Below are 16,257 nucleotides of genomic sequence, written 5' to 3' on the forward strand. Positions count from 1 at the left end.
AGTTGGACATTCTGACGGGAAAAAAGTAAATCCTAAACCCTACCTCATACCATACACAGAAATTAGTTCCAGGGTACATAACATATCTAAATATACAAAGCATAAACAGTAAATGTTTTAGAAGAAAACTTAGAACATCTTCATGATTCTAGAGTGAAAAAAATATTTAAAAGTAAGACACAAAGGAAATTTTATAACCTAGACCTGGTTGAAGAATTTCCATTTTCCCCCATAAGGGCATACCGAGACTGTGGCTTTTGAAACACCTCTTTAAAAACTCTTTGTTTCTCCTGCTGGGAAGAATCACACTAGGAAAGCAAAAACAAACAAACCCTACTTTTTCTTTTTCCAAAGAAAGGAAAAAAATTTTTTCCGTTTACCAAAACACACCATAAACAATGTGAAAAAACAATCCAGAGACTAAGAAACATTTGCAATAATGTATATAGTTAAGCTTTAAAAGGCTCAATTTGAGAATATATAAGGAACTATTAGAAATCATAAAGAAAAAGATAATAAAAACATTTTAAACAGTACAGCCAAGCATGGTGGCACACATCTGTAATCCCAGCTACTTGGGAATGTGAGGTGGGAGGATTGCAAATTTAAGCCCAATCTGGGCAATTTAGTTAGACCCTATCTCAAAATCAGAAATAAAAAAAGGCTGTAGATGTAGCTTATTGATAAAGTGGCCCTTGATTCAATCTCTGGTACTAGAAAAAAACAAAGTGCAAAGTCTTTAACAGTCCTATATTAAATGATAAAGAGATGGCCATAAAATGAAAAAAAAATTATCAAGAAAATGTAGCTAAGACTATAATGCAGTTATAAGAAAGATGAAAATGAAAAGTCAGAAAATAACAAATGTTGATGAAGGTGAGAAAAACCAAAACTTTCATATACTGAGTGGGAATGTAAGTCACTACAGTTTGGAAAACTGGTAGTATTTACAAAAGCTGAATGAATGCATATCCCACATGACCCAGCAATTTCACTCCTAAGTATAATCTCAAGATAATTGAATACTGAAGATACATTTTAAATGTTTGGACAAGGATTTAGGAGTTTTAGAGGCAGTCTGTTTTATTTATTTTATTTTATTTATTTATTTTTTCTCAATTTTTAAAAAACTTTTTTATTCTAATTTGTTATATATGACAGTAGAATGCATTATAATTGAATGCAATTTTGAACAAGTCACAAGTAATAAATGTAAACCATTAAGCCATAGCTTGATGCATGGTTTGCAGTTAATACCTAGTAGTTATTATTTTATTATTATAAATTGTTATTATTTCTATTATATCCTTTACTCCTAAAATCACACTAAAGCACACTTTTTTTTTTTGGTATAAGCTCTATTATATAATACTATAAATATTTATTGAGAACATTTCAGATTCTCTGATGATTAAAACATTGTTTTCTTTTTTATTGGTTGTTTATTTTATTTTTTAAAAAATATTTATTTATTTTTTAGTTGTAGTTGCATACAATACCTATATTATATGTATTGCTGAGGATCAAACCCAGGGCCTCACACATGCTAGGTGAGCGCTCTACCACTGAGCCACAACTCCAGCCCCAAGTCTGTTTTAAAATACAGAAGTTTTGTAGTCTGTATTAATATCTATTAGCACCCTCATTATTTTCCTGGCTATTCTTGCATGTTTACTTTCCTTATGAACTTAATAGTATTAACTTTTCTAGCTTCATAACAAATCTCATTGACATTTTTATTGGGATCGCCTTAAATGTGTAAGTTAACATTAGGGAAAAAGAGACATCTTGATGATATTTAGATATCCTGACTAAAAACAAGAGATGTCTTTTCATTTCTTCACATTCTACTTTTGTGCCTTTCAAGAATTTTCATGGGGCCAGAATTGTGGCTCAGTGGTCAAGTGCTTGCCTAGCATGCATGAGATACTGGGTTTGATCCCTGGCACCACATAAAAATAAACAAATAAAATTAAGGTATTGAGTCTATCTACAACTAAAAAAATTTTTAAAAAAGAATTTTCATATTGGATTTGAATATTTTCTAAGTGTTTGTTCCTGAATATTTTATTCTTTTCACTGCTGTTATAACTTTTTAATTATTTTTCATTAATGTGTGATAACTCCACAGTTATGGGGTACATTATCAAATTTCAACACATGCATATAGTATATACTGTAAAATCAGGGTAGTTGGCATTTTCCATCTCCTTATTATTATTATTCAATTTTTTATTTTATTTATTTATTTATTTTAATAGAGAAAGAAGCCAGATGAAGAGTGGTTGGAAGTTTATTTATTTATTTATTTTAATAGAGAAAGAAGCCAGATGAAGAGGGCTGCAGGTAGGAAATGGTCTTTTTTTAGAGAGAGAGAGAGATTTTTTAATATTTATTTATTTTTTTTAGTTTTCGGCAGACATGACGTCTTTGTATGTGGTGCTGAGGATCGAACCCGGGCCGCATGCATGCCAGGCTAGCGCGCTACTGCTTGAGCCACATCCCCAGCCCATCATTCTTTATTTTTGGAGACTTTGAATTCCTCTCTTCTAGTTCTTTGTAAAATATATAATAGGTTATTTTTTTTTTAAATATCTTTATTTTGTTTATTTATTTTTTTATGTGGTGCTGGGGATCGAACCCAGTGCCTCACACGTGCTAGGCAAGCACTCTACCACTGAGCCACAACCCCAACCTATAATAGGTTATTGTAAACTATACTCACCCACTCTGCTTGGGAATATTAGAACTTATTCCTTCTATATAACTTTTGGTACCCATTATTTAGCCTCCCTCTATCACCTTTCCCCTTTTAATCCATTATATCTTCTAACTCTTCTAACTGGTTGTTATTCTTGTAGATAAATATTAATGTTTTCTATGGTAATATTATATTCTGCTCTCTTGCTGAATATTTTATTTACTTAGTTTTATCATTGATTCTGTAAGATATTCAAGTATTCTATCATGTCATCTGAAAATAGAATTTTGTCTTTTTCCAGTTTCTATTCCTCTAGTTGTTTTCTCTTATTAATTGCATTGATTATTACCTCCAGAGTAATGGCAAATAATAATGTAGGTAACGGCATCCTACATTGTTTCTGACCTTACTGGGAATTCCCCTAAGCATACCGTATTAAGAAATATGCTGGAATTAGGATTCAGATACATATAATTATGTTATGGAATTATCTATCCATTCCTATTTTTTGAGATCTTTTATTAGTGTCATATTTTATTGAAGGCTTTAAAGCATTTTGGGTGTAAGCATACAACTTTTCTGCTTAGACTCATTAATAAGATAATTTATTCAGTCTTCTAATGTTGAACCATTTTTGCATTCTTGGTATAAATCCCATTTCCTCATGGTTGTATTATTTTCTTAATGTAGTATTGGAGTCTCTTAGTTAATATATTCCTTAGAATTTTTACATTAATATCCACAAATTATTTCAGTCTATAATTTTTTTCTTTCCATGCATGTATACGAAATTTATTAGGATTAAGTATCTTTGCTTCATAAAAAATAACGGACATTTTCTGTTTTCTGAAACAGTGTGTTAGATATAGATTATGTGCTAGCTTATTGTTGGGAGACAATACTCACTTCCCCACCAGTCTCTCTGTATTTCTACACACCTTATAAGTTATGTGCCAACTGCCCTATGTTTCTGCTCTCCTACCTGTGTTTTTTTTGTATAGCACAAGGTATCTTCCAGCCTTGGAAGATAAAATATCCTTCTAAAGAAGAAGGTTTCCTTACAACTTTAGAAAAAACAGTGCTTCCTTCTGGAACACAAAAGCAGCATATTTACTATCTAGTCTAGTAGTGTTTTCCTTCAATCCAAAATGTAGGCATACTTATTGCCAATTATAAAATCATCAAATTCCATGGGTAAGGATCCTTATGCTGTGGACCCAGGTATTATCTGAGTTTCTTTGCATTTGCCTTATACAATTTGGGGCTGAAGCAGCCAGCTCCAAAATGCTGATACTCTTGCTATTACTATTGTTGTAGCATACTATTTTTCATCTCTGATATAGGAGTCTTTTGCTACCATCACCTAAGAAATTATGAAGGTTAGCTCTAAAGAGGGTAAAATCTCACACCCTTCACAGTTCTTGACTGCTGCAGCCCATGTGGCTGCAGCAAAATAACCGGGGGGTGACGGAACAACTTGTGTACGTTGATACAGCAGGAGTAGGAGCCCTTTATTGTAGGACAGGAGTGGTATTTATACATTCCACACAGCTTATCTTAATTAGCATAAACTAGATACATCAGTCAACCAGTAAGGAATCTCCACACTTAATGACTCACTGGCGTTACTTCACAAACCACTCCCTCTGGCATTTTGCCAGGCGCCATCTTGACTTGTTTACAGACCCTAACATTTCTCTGGCAAAATGCCAGGCACCATCCTGACTTGTTTACAGACTCTAACACTTGACACTGTCTTTAAAGTTGTGATAACATTCCCTAAGAAACCTCTATGAAATAGTTCCTGGACTTTCTCGGTTTCTTCTATGAGAAATCAGTCTATTCAAGCTTTTTATCTTTTACTGCTCACTTTAAGAATTTTATGTGTTTGGGGGAGAAATATGGGATCCCTTGAATGAACTTCATTTTTCCATTATATCTTATTTCCTTTTGGGGTCTCTCTGCTTTCTTGAAAACCCATTATTGTCATTTTAGGTAACTATAGCACCTTCTTAGGTTGCAGTAAATCACAGGGAAAATATGCCCAGTTAAAGTTGTGAAGATGCTTGTCTTGTGTTTTTTTTTTTTTTTTTTTTTTACAGGTGATGGTCATTCTATGGTGTCATTCTATGGTGAATATTCTGTTTGTTTTTCTGCAGGTGGTAGTTGTACAGGCAATTAGTGCTCTCTGTCAGAAGTACCCTAGGAAGCACAGCGTCATGATGACTTTCCTCTCCAACATGCTCCGAGATGATGTAAGTAGACTGCTTTTAACCCAAGAAGTTGCTGTCTTAAATTCTCATGAATGCCATTAAATATCAGTATTTTATGCAAATTTCTTTATCATCATAGTATGCCTCTCAAGATTCTGGTTGCTACTTTATCATTACTAAACATGATATTGTTTCCTTTCTCACTTGGAGGAAAAAACACTTGGTTCGTTTTTCTTTTTAAATAAAGGGAGGGTTATGCACAGTGCTGCACACCTGTAATCCCCTCCCCTCAGGGTTGAGGAAGGAAGATTGCAAGTTTGAGGCCAGCTTGGGCAACTTAGTGAGCCCCTGTCTCAAAATAAAATGAAGAGCTGGGGATGTAGCTCAGTGGTAAAGTGTCCCCGAATTCAATCCCCAGAACCGCCCCTCCCACCCAAAAAAAGAAGGAGGAAATTAAAATTTGAAGATTATAAGTCTTGGAGTATAAACATTTCTCCATTACCTTTAGAATGAATGCAGTTTTATCTTGTCTTTTGCCAGGGAGGCTTTGAATACAAGCGGGCCATTGTGGACTGCATAATCAACATTGTGGAAGAGAACCCTGAGAGTAAAGAAGCAGGTCTAGCCCACCTTTGTGAATTCATTGAGGACTGTGAACATACTGTTCTGGCTACTAAGATTTTACACTTGTTGGGCAAAGAGGGCCCTAGAACACCTGTCCCCTCCAAGTACATCCGCTTCATTTTTAATAGGGTCGTCCTAGAGAATGAGGCTGTCAGAGCTGGTGAGTTATTGGAACACTGATGATTATGTAACTGCTGGACTTTTGAAATACTGAACTCAGAGGGTGGTAATGAAATTGGAAAATGAAGCTGCAAGACTTATTTGATGGTGGGATCTTGGAGCATACATTGGGCCTGTATATGTAGTTCTAGTTTCCATGCAGAGTTCTGCCTTAGATTGGCTTTCAGTAAGATAAGAATATTATTACAGGCTTCTCCATTTTTTCAGAATTATAGCAATAAATATGAATGCATATAGAATTTATGTGTAAATACGTCTCTATTAACTAATATCTCATTAAAAATGTAAGCCCTCCTATAATCCTTTGTCTCTCATTTAACTACCTACTACACTTTTTTCTTCCCTCAGAGATAAATTGAAGTAGCCATTACTAGCTGCTTTCATGAACTAATTTTCCATTTTTTCTTCAGCTCTATGTAATTTAGCCTTTTCCCTTAAAAATCTTTGAAAGCTGTTTTTTATTTAATTACTTAAAAACTGGCTGAAAAATCAGGTTAGACACTTTAAAGTTCTTATCTTTGTTCACCTCATTCAGTTCAATGTAACTAAACTCTTCATGAAGTCCTCCCTTGATTTCTTAATAGCCTGCATTTTTCTTACATTCCTTAGCCTTATTTATACAAATTCTCTTCCTAGATCTATTCCTTAACACAGTACTTATCCTTAGGGTTTTGTTTCTTTCAACATACACATTCTTCTTAGTGATCATTTTTAGAGTTCTGTTGATATACTGTGATATTCAAGTCAGGTCTGTTTCCTGAACTTTTGTGTCCAGCCTTCCTAAGGTACTTCAAATTCAATGTGAAATTCAAAGTAGCCCAAATTGAAATCTCCACCTTTATTGTACATTCAGCTGTGAAAACAGAAACTTATTCTTCTATTTTATAGCCTCCATCTGTTCTTTAGCAAAGATCTACCAGTTTCATTTCCTTACCTTTTCTTCATTCTCTTATCTGTTGTCATGGGTACTCATTTAGACTCTCACCATATTTCAGATGCCTAACTGATTTGATTGCTGCAAGTCTCATACATGTCCAGTCCCTTTCCACACTTTGCTAAAAGAATGATCTTTAAAATATACAAATTTATTCTTTCTATAATGTTTTTGCAATGACAACTTTGAGGCTAAACCATATTCAGTTTTTGTTTGTTTGTTTTTTTGCTACTGGGGATTGAATCTGAGGGGCACTTGACCAACTGGGCCACATCCCCAACCCTATTTTGTATTTTACTTAGAGACAGGGTCTTGCTGAGTTGATTAGTGCCTTGCTGAGGCTGGCTTTGAACTCGTGATCCTCCTGCCTCAGCCTCCCAAACCTCTGGGATTATAGGCGTACACCACTGGTGCCTGGCCCATATCCACTTTTTATCTTTGGTTTCTCACTTGTTTCCTTTGCACTCCAATGTGAGTCCTGTGCTCAGTTTTGTTCTCTTGGGTTCAATAATATACTATGCTTTGTGCTCTGGGCAGAGATTATTTGGATGTGTTATTCACTCTGCCTCAAATGCTCTTTTCCCTCTAGCTAAAACACTATTTATTATTCAAATTTTAGCTCAAGTAATAAGGGTCAACTCCTTGTCTTTCTTTTCTACCACCAATTCTGATTTAAATCTCCTTCTCTGTACTCACCCAACATTCTGGATTTAGTTCTACCAGGGCCTTACTATGGTGTGTTATAAGTATCTCTTTACTTAACCTGTCTTTCCTACTGCAGTATAACTCCTTAAAGTCAGAGACCATGCCTTTTATCTTTCTACCTCCAGCACCTACTACAGTTCTTGACAGAAGTTAGGTAAGCTATGAATTATAATTGAATGAAAGGAATTGTAAAAGTTTTTACTAGTGGATTTTAATTATATGGAATAATGGGTTTAATTGTAGCATATTTGTACATGCATATAACATTTTATCATATCCAACTCCTGTTACCATTCCTTCCCTCCTCTCCTCCCTCCCCCATCCCCTTCCTTTTTACTAATAGTCAGTGAAAGGAATTTTAATAATATAGTTTCTTTTTATACTTAGGCCTTATTTTGGGTTAGAACTTAATCACACCAATGAGATGTAGGAGGTTGTAGTGAAGCAAAGATAATTTTTAGAAAATGTACATGATTCTTTATCCTCAATTCTTTGGGAATTTTCTCTTTAGAGCTCTCAAGGGCCTTCAGAGTTCTGTTTATACTTTAACGTATTAAAGAAATAAGATCAAGAAACACTCAGTAAAACAAGAGACTTCACTGAACACGGATCGCTTATCTAATTTTTTTGAATGATTGATTAACTCTGAGAATGCAGTATTTATGTTGCTTTATTTTATGCTTCATAATAGCTGCTGTGAGTGCTTTGGCAAAATTTGGGGCTCAGAATGAGAGTCTTCTCCCAAGCATCCTTGTACTCTTACAAAGGTAAGTAAAAGATTGACTTTTTTAAAAAAAATGGCTAAGTAGTGATTTATTTGAACCATATTATATGCATTATGGGGCCTAAGAATAGAGCTCATATAGTGAATCAGGGGCAAATGGCATTTTTTTTTTCTTTCTGATAATTACATATGTGCTAGATACAAATAAAATTTGAGTTTGGATTTTGAGAAAGTAAACATAAATGTACTTCAGTTTGTATAGTAGGCACTAACTTTTAAAAAAAATTTTCTTTAGTTGTAGTTGGACACAATACCTTTATTTTATTTATTCATTTTTATATGGTGCTGATGATTGAACCCAGTGCCTTGTACGTGCTAGGCAAGTGCAACTGAGGCACTAACGTTAAGGAGATCTTATGTGATTCATATGCAGAGTTGAAAATATTAGGTTTTTGTGATCTCCATAATGTCATATTTGATAAGGAAAAGATTTGCTTTAGTAAATGCTCTGTGATTGCATTTTAATAATTGAAACAGATAAGTCACAAGTCAAAGGCTGACTGATTTTAAATGAAACAAATTGCTATTCGAACAATAACAATGACTGGATTCGGGATGCTATTTATCTTTTTGTATCCTGGGAAAGTATAATATTTCTATTTTGTAATTGTACAGAAGTGTGTAGTTGCATATGCAAGAATAGATTACCAACTGCTGTCTCATGTTATTATGTTCTTTGTAGTTCTTTTAATGCCTCCCTATGTAGTACTTCTGATTCACTATGACAGAATTTCTGTAGTAATTCAGATGAATTCCGAAGATTTGTGGAGACATTAGGAGCCAATATTGGCAATTACCAAAGTATTTTATAAAGGTAGTATCAGATGACTTGAATTGTGTCCTTTTGGTATGGTGGTAAACTATTGTAAATCTTTGAGGTAATATGCCTATTCTTTGTCCTCTGGTCAGGTGTATGATGGATACTGATGATGAGGTACGAGACAGAGCTACCTTCTATCTGAATGTGCTGCAGCAGAGGCAGATGGCATTAAATGCCACATACATCTTCAATGGTCAGTGAGAGTCAAGAAATAGATATATTTTAGTTCCCCGGTGGTATCTGGAAGCATATTTTGTGATCTGTGTGTTAGCTGACTCCACTAGGTAAATGCTTGGTTTTTGTCTTTGAATGCACTTCCATTTCTAGGGAAACCTGTGTGCGCGAGGATATTTTCTAATTTGGGAATGGAAATTCCTGCAAAATAATCTGTGAGAATGTATTTCTTAAAGCATGTAAGGGCCCAAAAAATATTGCTTATTCCTGGTTCTTCTTGATCTCCCTCTTGAATGTGTTGGTTCTTTTTCCCTTTCCTTATGCTCTCACTACTCTAACACAGCTAAAATGGTTTCTTTTCTAAGAGGTACTTACAGTTTGTTGAAAAGTTTTTGCTTTGTTTTCTTGAAAGAAATCAGGCAGTTTATAAGTTGATAAGGAAGTTTATTTGGTAACCTTCATTTTTACTTTTAAAGTAAAAATGAAGTTTTAAAGTCTGTGGTTTTATTTTTCTCTTCCTTCTGAAAGTTTACATAAACATTACCAGTCATTGGCTCCGGTTACAATGCTGAGATTTCTCTGCATTTACAGGTCTGACAGTCTCTGTTCCCGGGATGGAAAAGGCCTTACATCAGTATACATTGGAGCCTTCAGAAAAACCCTTTGATCTGAAATCAATTCCTCTTGCTATGGCTCCTGTTTTTGAACAAAAATCAGGTAATGGCAACAGCTAACTCTGTTAGGTTTTTTTGTGTATAAATAGGTTTTGCAAAACTAGTAAATGTTAGCATATTTTCTGAACTAGGAAATAAAACTAGAACTTGTTTGTTCATTGACAACTAAGATAGATGATTTTGTTTTTGTTTTTGTTTTTGATTTAGTTTTAGGTTAACACAATATCTTTTTATTTTTTTCATGTGGTGCTAAGGATTGAACCCAAGACCTCACACATGTGAGGCAGGTGTTCTGCCACTGAGCCACCATCTCAGCCCCTAAGATAGATGATTTTTTAAAAAATATTTTTTAGTTGTCAATGGACCTTTATTTTATTTATTTATATGCAGTGCTGAGAATCAAACTCAGTGCCTCACACATGCTAGGCAAGCGCTGTACCACTGAGCCACAACCCCCAGCCCTACATGTTTTTTATTAGGAGTTTTTTTTTTTAAAACATCTATTGCTTTTTGTGTAAGGATCAAGAATATTAAACATGTCCTAAAATGAAAGTTTTTTTCTTTTTTTAGTGCAAAGTGTTAAATAGCATTTGAAATTAGTTGCCAATATGTATTTCAGAGCAGTAATAGTAATAACACTGTGACCACCTATTTTTGTTTTCTGAATTGTGTAATCTTACTTTGCTACTGGTAGTTTATCTTGAAAGAATGTAGGGCAAGATCATAAAAATAATTTCTAAAGAAACTAGGTGCAGTGACACGTGACTATAATCTGAGCTACTTGGGAGGATGAGGCAGGAGGATTGCAAATTTAAGACCAACCTGGACAACTTAAAGAGACCCTGTCTCAAAATAAAATAAAGAAAAGGACTTGGGATGTAGCTTAGTGGTAGAATGCTTGCCTGTATATGCGAGGCCTTGACTCAATCCCTGGTACTACCCCCACCCCCCAAAACAGATATATTATATGTGTGTGTGTGTGTGTGTGTGTGTGTGTGTGTGTGTATGTGTGTTTTAACTTTAAAACTCAAAAAAGAAAAAAGAAAAAGTATTTAGTGGTTATGAACACATAAGAACTGGGAATGAAAGATCTTATGCTTAATTTTCAGGTTTTTTTAAGGAGTTCTATACAAGTATTATTTCCTGTTTGGATCATAAGAATTGTTTTATAAATTATTTTACCTTTTATAAGTAATTTTTTGCATCCTTGTCTATTTAAGGCAAATTCTATATTTTTAGGACTTACTTTATTATTATTATATAAGATTTTGTTCATTAAATGCATTGTGAGTACCCACTTCCCTCAAACCAACAGAGAACCTATTGGTATGATTTAGCATTAGCTCATTGTATAGCTACCAAAAGTTTCTGCCCTCATCTCTTTCTGTCTGCATTGTGAGCTAATAGTGGAAGCTCACTTGATGGCTCTTATCTTTGTAGAAATCACACTTGTGACTTCGAAGCCAGAGAAGTTAGCTCCTTCCAGGCAAGACATTTTCCAAGGTATGTTGATTTTACAGGTAGAAGTAATATTCTTTAATCCCCATGCATTGTAAATAAAATGAATTTTATTGCTTTTATTCGGTTTGATTAATTCTCAGTTTAGAATGTCTGTGTATGGCTAAAGATCATATGTTATAGTTACTGGACTATGTACAGTCTATGGAATTTTCTAGTTTTCAGTTGCTAACTACTCTGGGAATATTGTTCTTACCTATGCCTTGTTGCTTAACAGGGAACTGAGATTCTAAGAAGTTAGGAATTTAGTTTCTTTTTTTGCTTTTAGTAATTCAGTAAACTCACTAACTTAAAGATGCATTCACCTGGGAACATACTAATTGAGTGTTCAACTGTTAGTAAGGCTATAGGATCTGAAATATATTTCCATTTTGTGGAAACTAAAATATTTTAGTAAAGCCTGTCCTTGTCCTCGTCATGTCTTAACTTTCTTCCTACTTTTCTTTTTTCTTGCTAGAACAACTGGCAGCCATTCCTGAGTTTATGAATTTAGGACCCTTGTTCAAGTCATCTGAGCCTGTTCAACTTACAGAAGCAGAGACAGAATATTTTGTTCGATGTATCAAGCACGTGTTTACCAATCATATTGTGTTCCAGGTGAGATAAGTACCCTTGATTCCTGTAGGGAATTAGTATAAACTGGTATGTTTGGAGACAAAGTTGGTTACCCTTTAGTTTATGATTCTAGCTCATTTCATTTAATTTTATGTATTTATTTTTTGACTTGTAAATCAGGCATTTTGTTTGGTTTTTTTTTTAAATATTGTTTTTATTTTATTTTATTTTATTTTTTGTAGTTCTAGGGATTGACTCCAGGGTCAACCCTTTTAATTATTTTATTTTTTTAATTCTTTTTTTAATTTTTTTAATTGTCTGTGTAAGCCTTTTCAGTTTGGGACAAGGACTGCTAAATTGCCCAGGCTGGCCTTGAACTTGCAACTTTTGCCTTCCAAGTAAATGTGATTATAGGCACAAGCCACCATGCTAGGTTAGAATGATGCTATTTTTATCTATCTTATCTATTTGCACATGTTTACAAATCTCTATTTTGTCCTTTTTTTAAAGATATACATGACAGTAGGGTGTATTTTGACATATTATATGTACACGGGGTGCAACTCATTACAATTTTGATCCCATTCTTGTGGTTGAACATGATGTGGAATTACACTGGTCGTGTATTCATAAATGAGCATAGGAAAGTTATTTCTGATTCATTCTACTGTCTTCTCTATTCCCATCTCTGCTCCCTTCCCTTCCCTTTGTTCCCCTTTGTCTAATCTAATGAACTTCTGTACTTCCTCTCCCTACCCTCCTTTGTTGTGGGTTAGCATCCACATATCAGAACATTTGACTTTTGGTTTTTTTGGACTGGCTTATCTCACTTAGCATGATATTCTCCAGTTCCATCCATTTACCAGCAAATGCCATTTCATTCTTCTTTGTAGCTGAGTAATATTCCATTGTGTTTATATACCACATTTTCTTTATCCATTCATCTGTTGAAGGGCACCTAGGTTGGTTCCATAGCTTGGCTATTTTGAATTGTCTAGTTCCTTTTATAAAGAATTAATTTAGCAGCAATTTTAGTTTTTTCAGAATTATAGAGATCCCTTCATATGATGTGTAACTTTTGATAGTTAAAATCTTTTAAAGAACATAAAACTGAAATATCTGAAGAAATTAGACAATATAAAGTCTTAACCATTTTAAAAATTAACATTTAACATCAAAGTAAGCTGGGCATGGTGGCGTATCCCTGTAATCCCAGCTACTTGAGAGGACAAGGTAGGTGGATCACCAGTTTAAGGCCAGTATAGTGAAACCTTGTCTCAAAATAAATTTTTTTAAAACATTTTTAAATTAAAAGAGGGAGCTAGAGATACAGCTCAGTGTTAGAGTGTTTGCCTAGTATGCACAAGGCACTGGGTTCTATCTCCAGTACTGGGGGATGGAGGAAAGTTAAATAAATGAGCTGGGAACTTAGATTTGACAGCCATCTGATTTCTGCCATCTTGTTTTGTAGGAATCAGAAAGAGAAAAACTCATGAATGATAGAAATAGATGGGGCTCGGGTATGGCTCAGTGATAAAGCACGTATTTAGCATGTGCAAGGCCATGGGTTTGATGCCAAGCACCCCCCTACCCAAAAAAAAAAAAAAAATCTTAGGAGACTTATAGTGCTATTTAGAGAGGGAAGTTGTAGTGGGTTCCAGAACTGAATCTTAGATTATGTGAGAGGACAGGAACAACTTGATTGAAAAACATTTCTTTTTCTTCACATGTTTTTCATTTGCTGACTTTTTAGTTTGACTGTACCAATACTCTGAATGATCAGCTTCTGGAGAAAGTGACAGTGCAGATGGAGCCATCAGATTCCTATGAAGTACTGTGTTGTATCCCAGCCCCCAGCCTCACCTATAATCAACCAGGAATATGTTACACTCTTGTTCGTTTACCTGATGAGGACCCTACAGCAGGTACTAACCCATATAAGGCAGAAGATACTTGTGTGATTGTGCATGCATTACCTCTTGAGCTCTTAAAATGTCTGGACAAATGTTCAAGGTTCAAGAACATGATTCTTTTCCTTAATTTAATAATAATGATGTATGTGTGTGCATGTGTGTACAGTGTGTGTAAGTGTAAAAATTTGACATTCCTGTGAAGAATCATGATCTACGTTTTCCTGATATTTCTTTTGGGGGCATCCTGGAAAAACTTATTTAATAGATGGTTGGCATTTTAAAAATACATCATTTTTTTTAAAGGTCTTGTAGCATAAAGCTTGTGGTTGTATGTTTCAGCCTAGTGAGTAGCTTAGCCAACCACTGTGTATTCATATTTGAGAAAAGCTTTGTAATTCTCTGCTTTTATGAATATAGGGGTAAGGGGTGGACCTTAAAAGAGAGTTAATTGCTACTGCCAGTAGTAGAGTATTTACAAGATTTGTGGTCTATCACTTATAAAGGTCAAGTATCTATTGTATTTAATTTCTTTTTTCTTCTCATTTCTTTCTTTCTTTTTTTTTTTTTTTTGTACTTGATTTCTTAACCTTTATTCAGTTTTAACAGAATAAGCACACATCACATTTATGTTTTGAACAATTTTTACTACTTGTAAGTACAGGAAAAGCAGAGGTTAACAAAGTTAACAAATATTGGGGAAGTTACAGAGTTACAAGAAATCATAAAAGTACTAGTAAATAGTTATCCCTGGTCATCATTCATTAACATTTGAGACTTAACCTGCTTTCCTTTAGCCTCTCTTCTAACTCCCCTCTATAATGTTGGTTCCTTGGAGCCCCTTTCCATTCTTATCTGTGTGGGTGCTAGACCAGGCTACTCAGACTCTGGCACGAGGTAGATTCAAGTTGGCACCATTGCTAAGTCTGAATCCCAGGTTCTTCCCTCTGGTCTTGGGTGGAACTGCACTTTTATTCCACAGCCACCCTGGATCTATAACCTCCTGGGTGGGAAGGCACTTTCCTATCTGGCCTCTGATACTTCTCCTTTGAGCTTTAGGCCATCTGGCTTTAACTTTTAATTACCTCCTTTGTCCCTTTGTGAGGTTCCTCAAGTTCTGCTTCCTTGTAGCTTCACTTTCTCTGCTGCTCTGTTTTCCTTTCCAGTTAGATATGCCTGAAATGTGTCCACTAGCCACTAATTAAACTGGCTGTACTCTTAAGTAAAGCTAGATTTATTTACCCTTATCCAAACTAGTATCTGGGCCCAGCCTTGCTTAATGTAGCCCTGTGGCTTCTGCCATCATCCTGGGAGACTCTACATTGTATCATTCTTTTTTCCAGTAGCCATCTGCTCTTGCTTCAAAATTCCTCTCCCATTGTACTTCTCACCAAATTTCTGGTTTTTTAAGGGATGCCATTAATTTGCCATTTAATTTCAGAGGGAAATGAAATGCTGAACTCATTGAAAAATCTAGTCTTTGTCAATTGAGAATAATAGCTCCTCCCATTCCCCAGGTTTTCATTTTGATAACTGATAACACAGGTGCCCCATACCCCAGGGAGTGGAATTAACAGAATACAATAAGTACAATTTTGCAATACCAAAATACACAATACAATAATATTGAAGTTACAGAAGTTACATATATTATAGGAGAACAACAACATCAACAACAATAACAGAAAGCACTTCCACTGAGAGGAAGAAAGAGGAAGTTTTCTCGCCCCTCTTCATTAAGATGTTTATATTTCTTTTTGAAACAGATCTTACAAATTAGCCCAGAGGTTTCAACTTTTGGTCTTCTGGCTTTGTACTCTTTTAATTTTCATTGATAAAAATGTGTCAATTAGAGAACTTTCTTTCTTTTATGTTAAACTCAGTGATAGAATGTGGTTATAAACTCTTACCAATGCATCTTCAGAAAAAAAAATTGGAATCTTGTCACAATGTGTAGACTTTAAAATTTGTGCTAGTTATCAATAATGTCTGACCCATTACAAACTCCTTTCTATTCTTTAGTTTTTTGTTTTTCTTTTTTAATCCATGGCCAATCCAAAATATTTGCTATATTCAATGAAAAAAGTGAAATACCAGGGCATAGATGGTAATGAAAGTCTTTTACCCTTCCTTCTTTCTCTCCCTCCCTTCCTCTCTCTCCTTACTATTCCTTCCTTCCTTCCTTCTTTCTTTTTTCCATCACAATTACTCCAATTTTACCAGTTACATCAAAATCTGTCACCTCTACATCTCATCTAAGAAAAATATTTTCCTTATAGTTACAAGGGAAAAAATAGAAATACTTGGTCATGATTTCCTTCAACTTGAAAACAATATAGGTTTTGATTTCTGAACATGTTACGTACTGACTTTGTGACTTTGGACAAATTATTTTGTCTGTGTAAGCCTTTTAAGTAGGGTACTTAACATGGTGCTGGACACCTAGTAAATAATAGATGCTATTT

At 34.6% G+C, this 16,257-nt stretch overlaps 1 protein-coding gene across 1 annotated transcript in view; it reads left to right on the forward strand.

Annotated features, from left to right (window-relative positions):
- Window positions 1-16,257, forward strand: part of Copg2 (coat protein complex I subunit gamma 2) — a 133,553-nt gene that overhangs the window by 71,928 nt on the left and 45,368 nt on the right. Inside the window, exons 13-20 of the mRNA XM_076833159.1 lie at window positions 4,861-4,956; window positions 5,455-5,698; window positions 8,049-8,124; window positions 9,051-9,154; window positions 9,727-9,852; window positions 11,250-11,312; window positions 11,785-11,924; window positions 13,636-13,807. Of these exons, the coding sequence (XP_076689274.1) occupies window positions 4,861-4,956; window positions 5,455-5,698; window positions 8,049-8,124; window positions 9,051-9,154; window positions 9,727-9,852; window positions 11,250-11,312; window positions 11,785-11,924; window positions 13,636-13,807 (1,021 nt within the window). The remainder of the gene's footprint in view (window positions 1-4,860; window positions 4,957-5,454; window positions 5,699-8,048; window positions 8,125-9,050; window positions 9,155-9,726; window positions 9,853-11,249; window positions 11,313-11,784; window positions 11,925-13,635; window positions 13,808-16,257) is intronic.

This window comes from Callospermophilus lateralis, chromosome 1 (assembly GCF_048772815.1).
Source record: "Callospermophilus lateralis isolate mCalLat2 chromosome 1, mCalLat2.hap1, whole genome shotgun sequence".
Lineage (NCBI taxonomy): Eukaryota > Metazoa > Chordata > Mammalia > Rodentia > Sciuridae > Callospermophilus > Callospermophilus lateralis.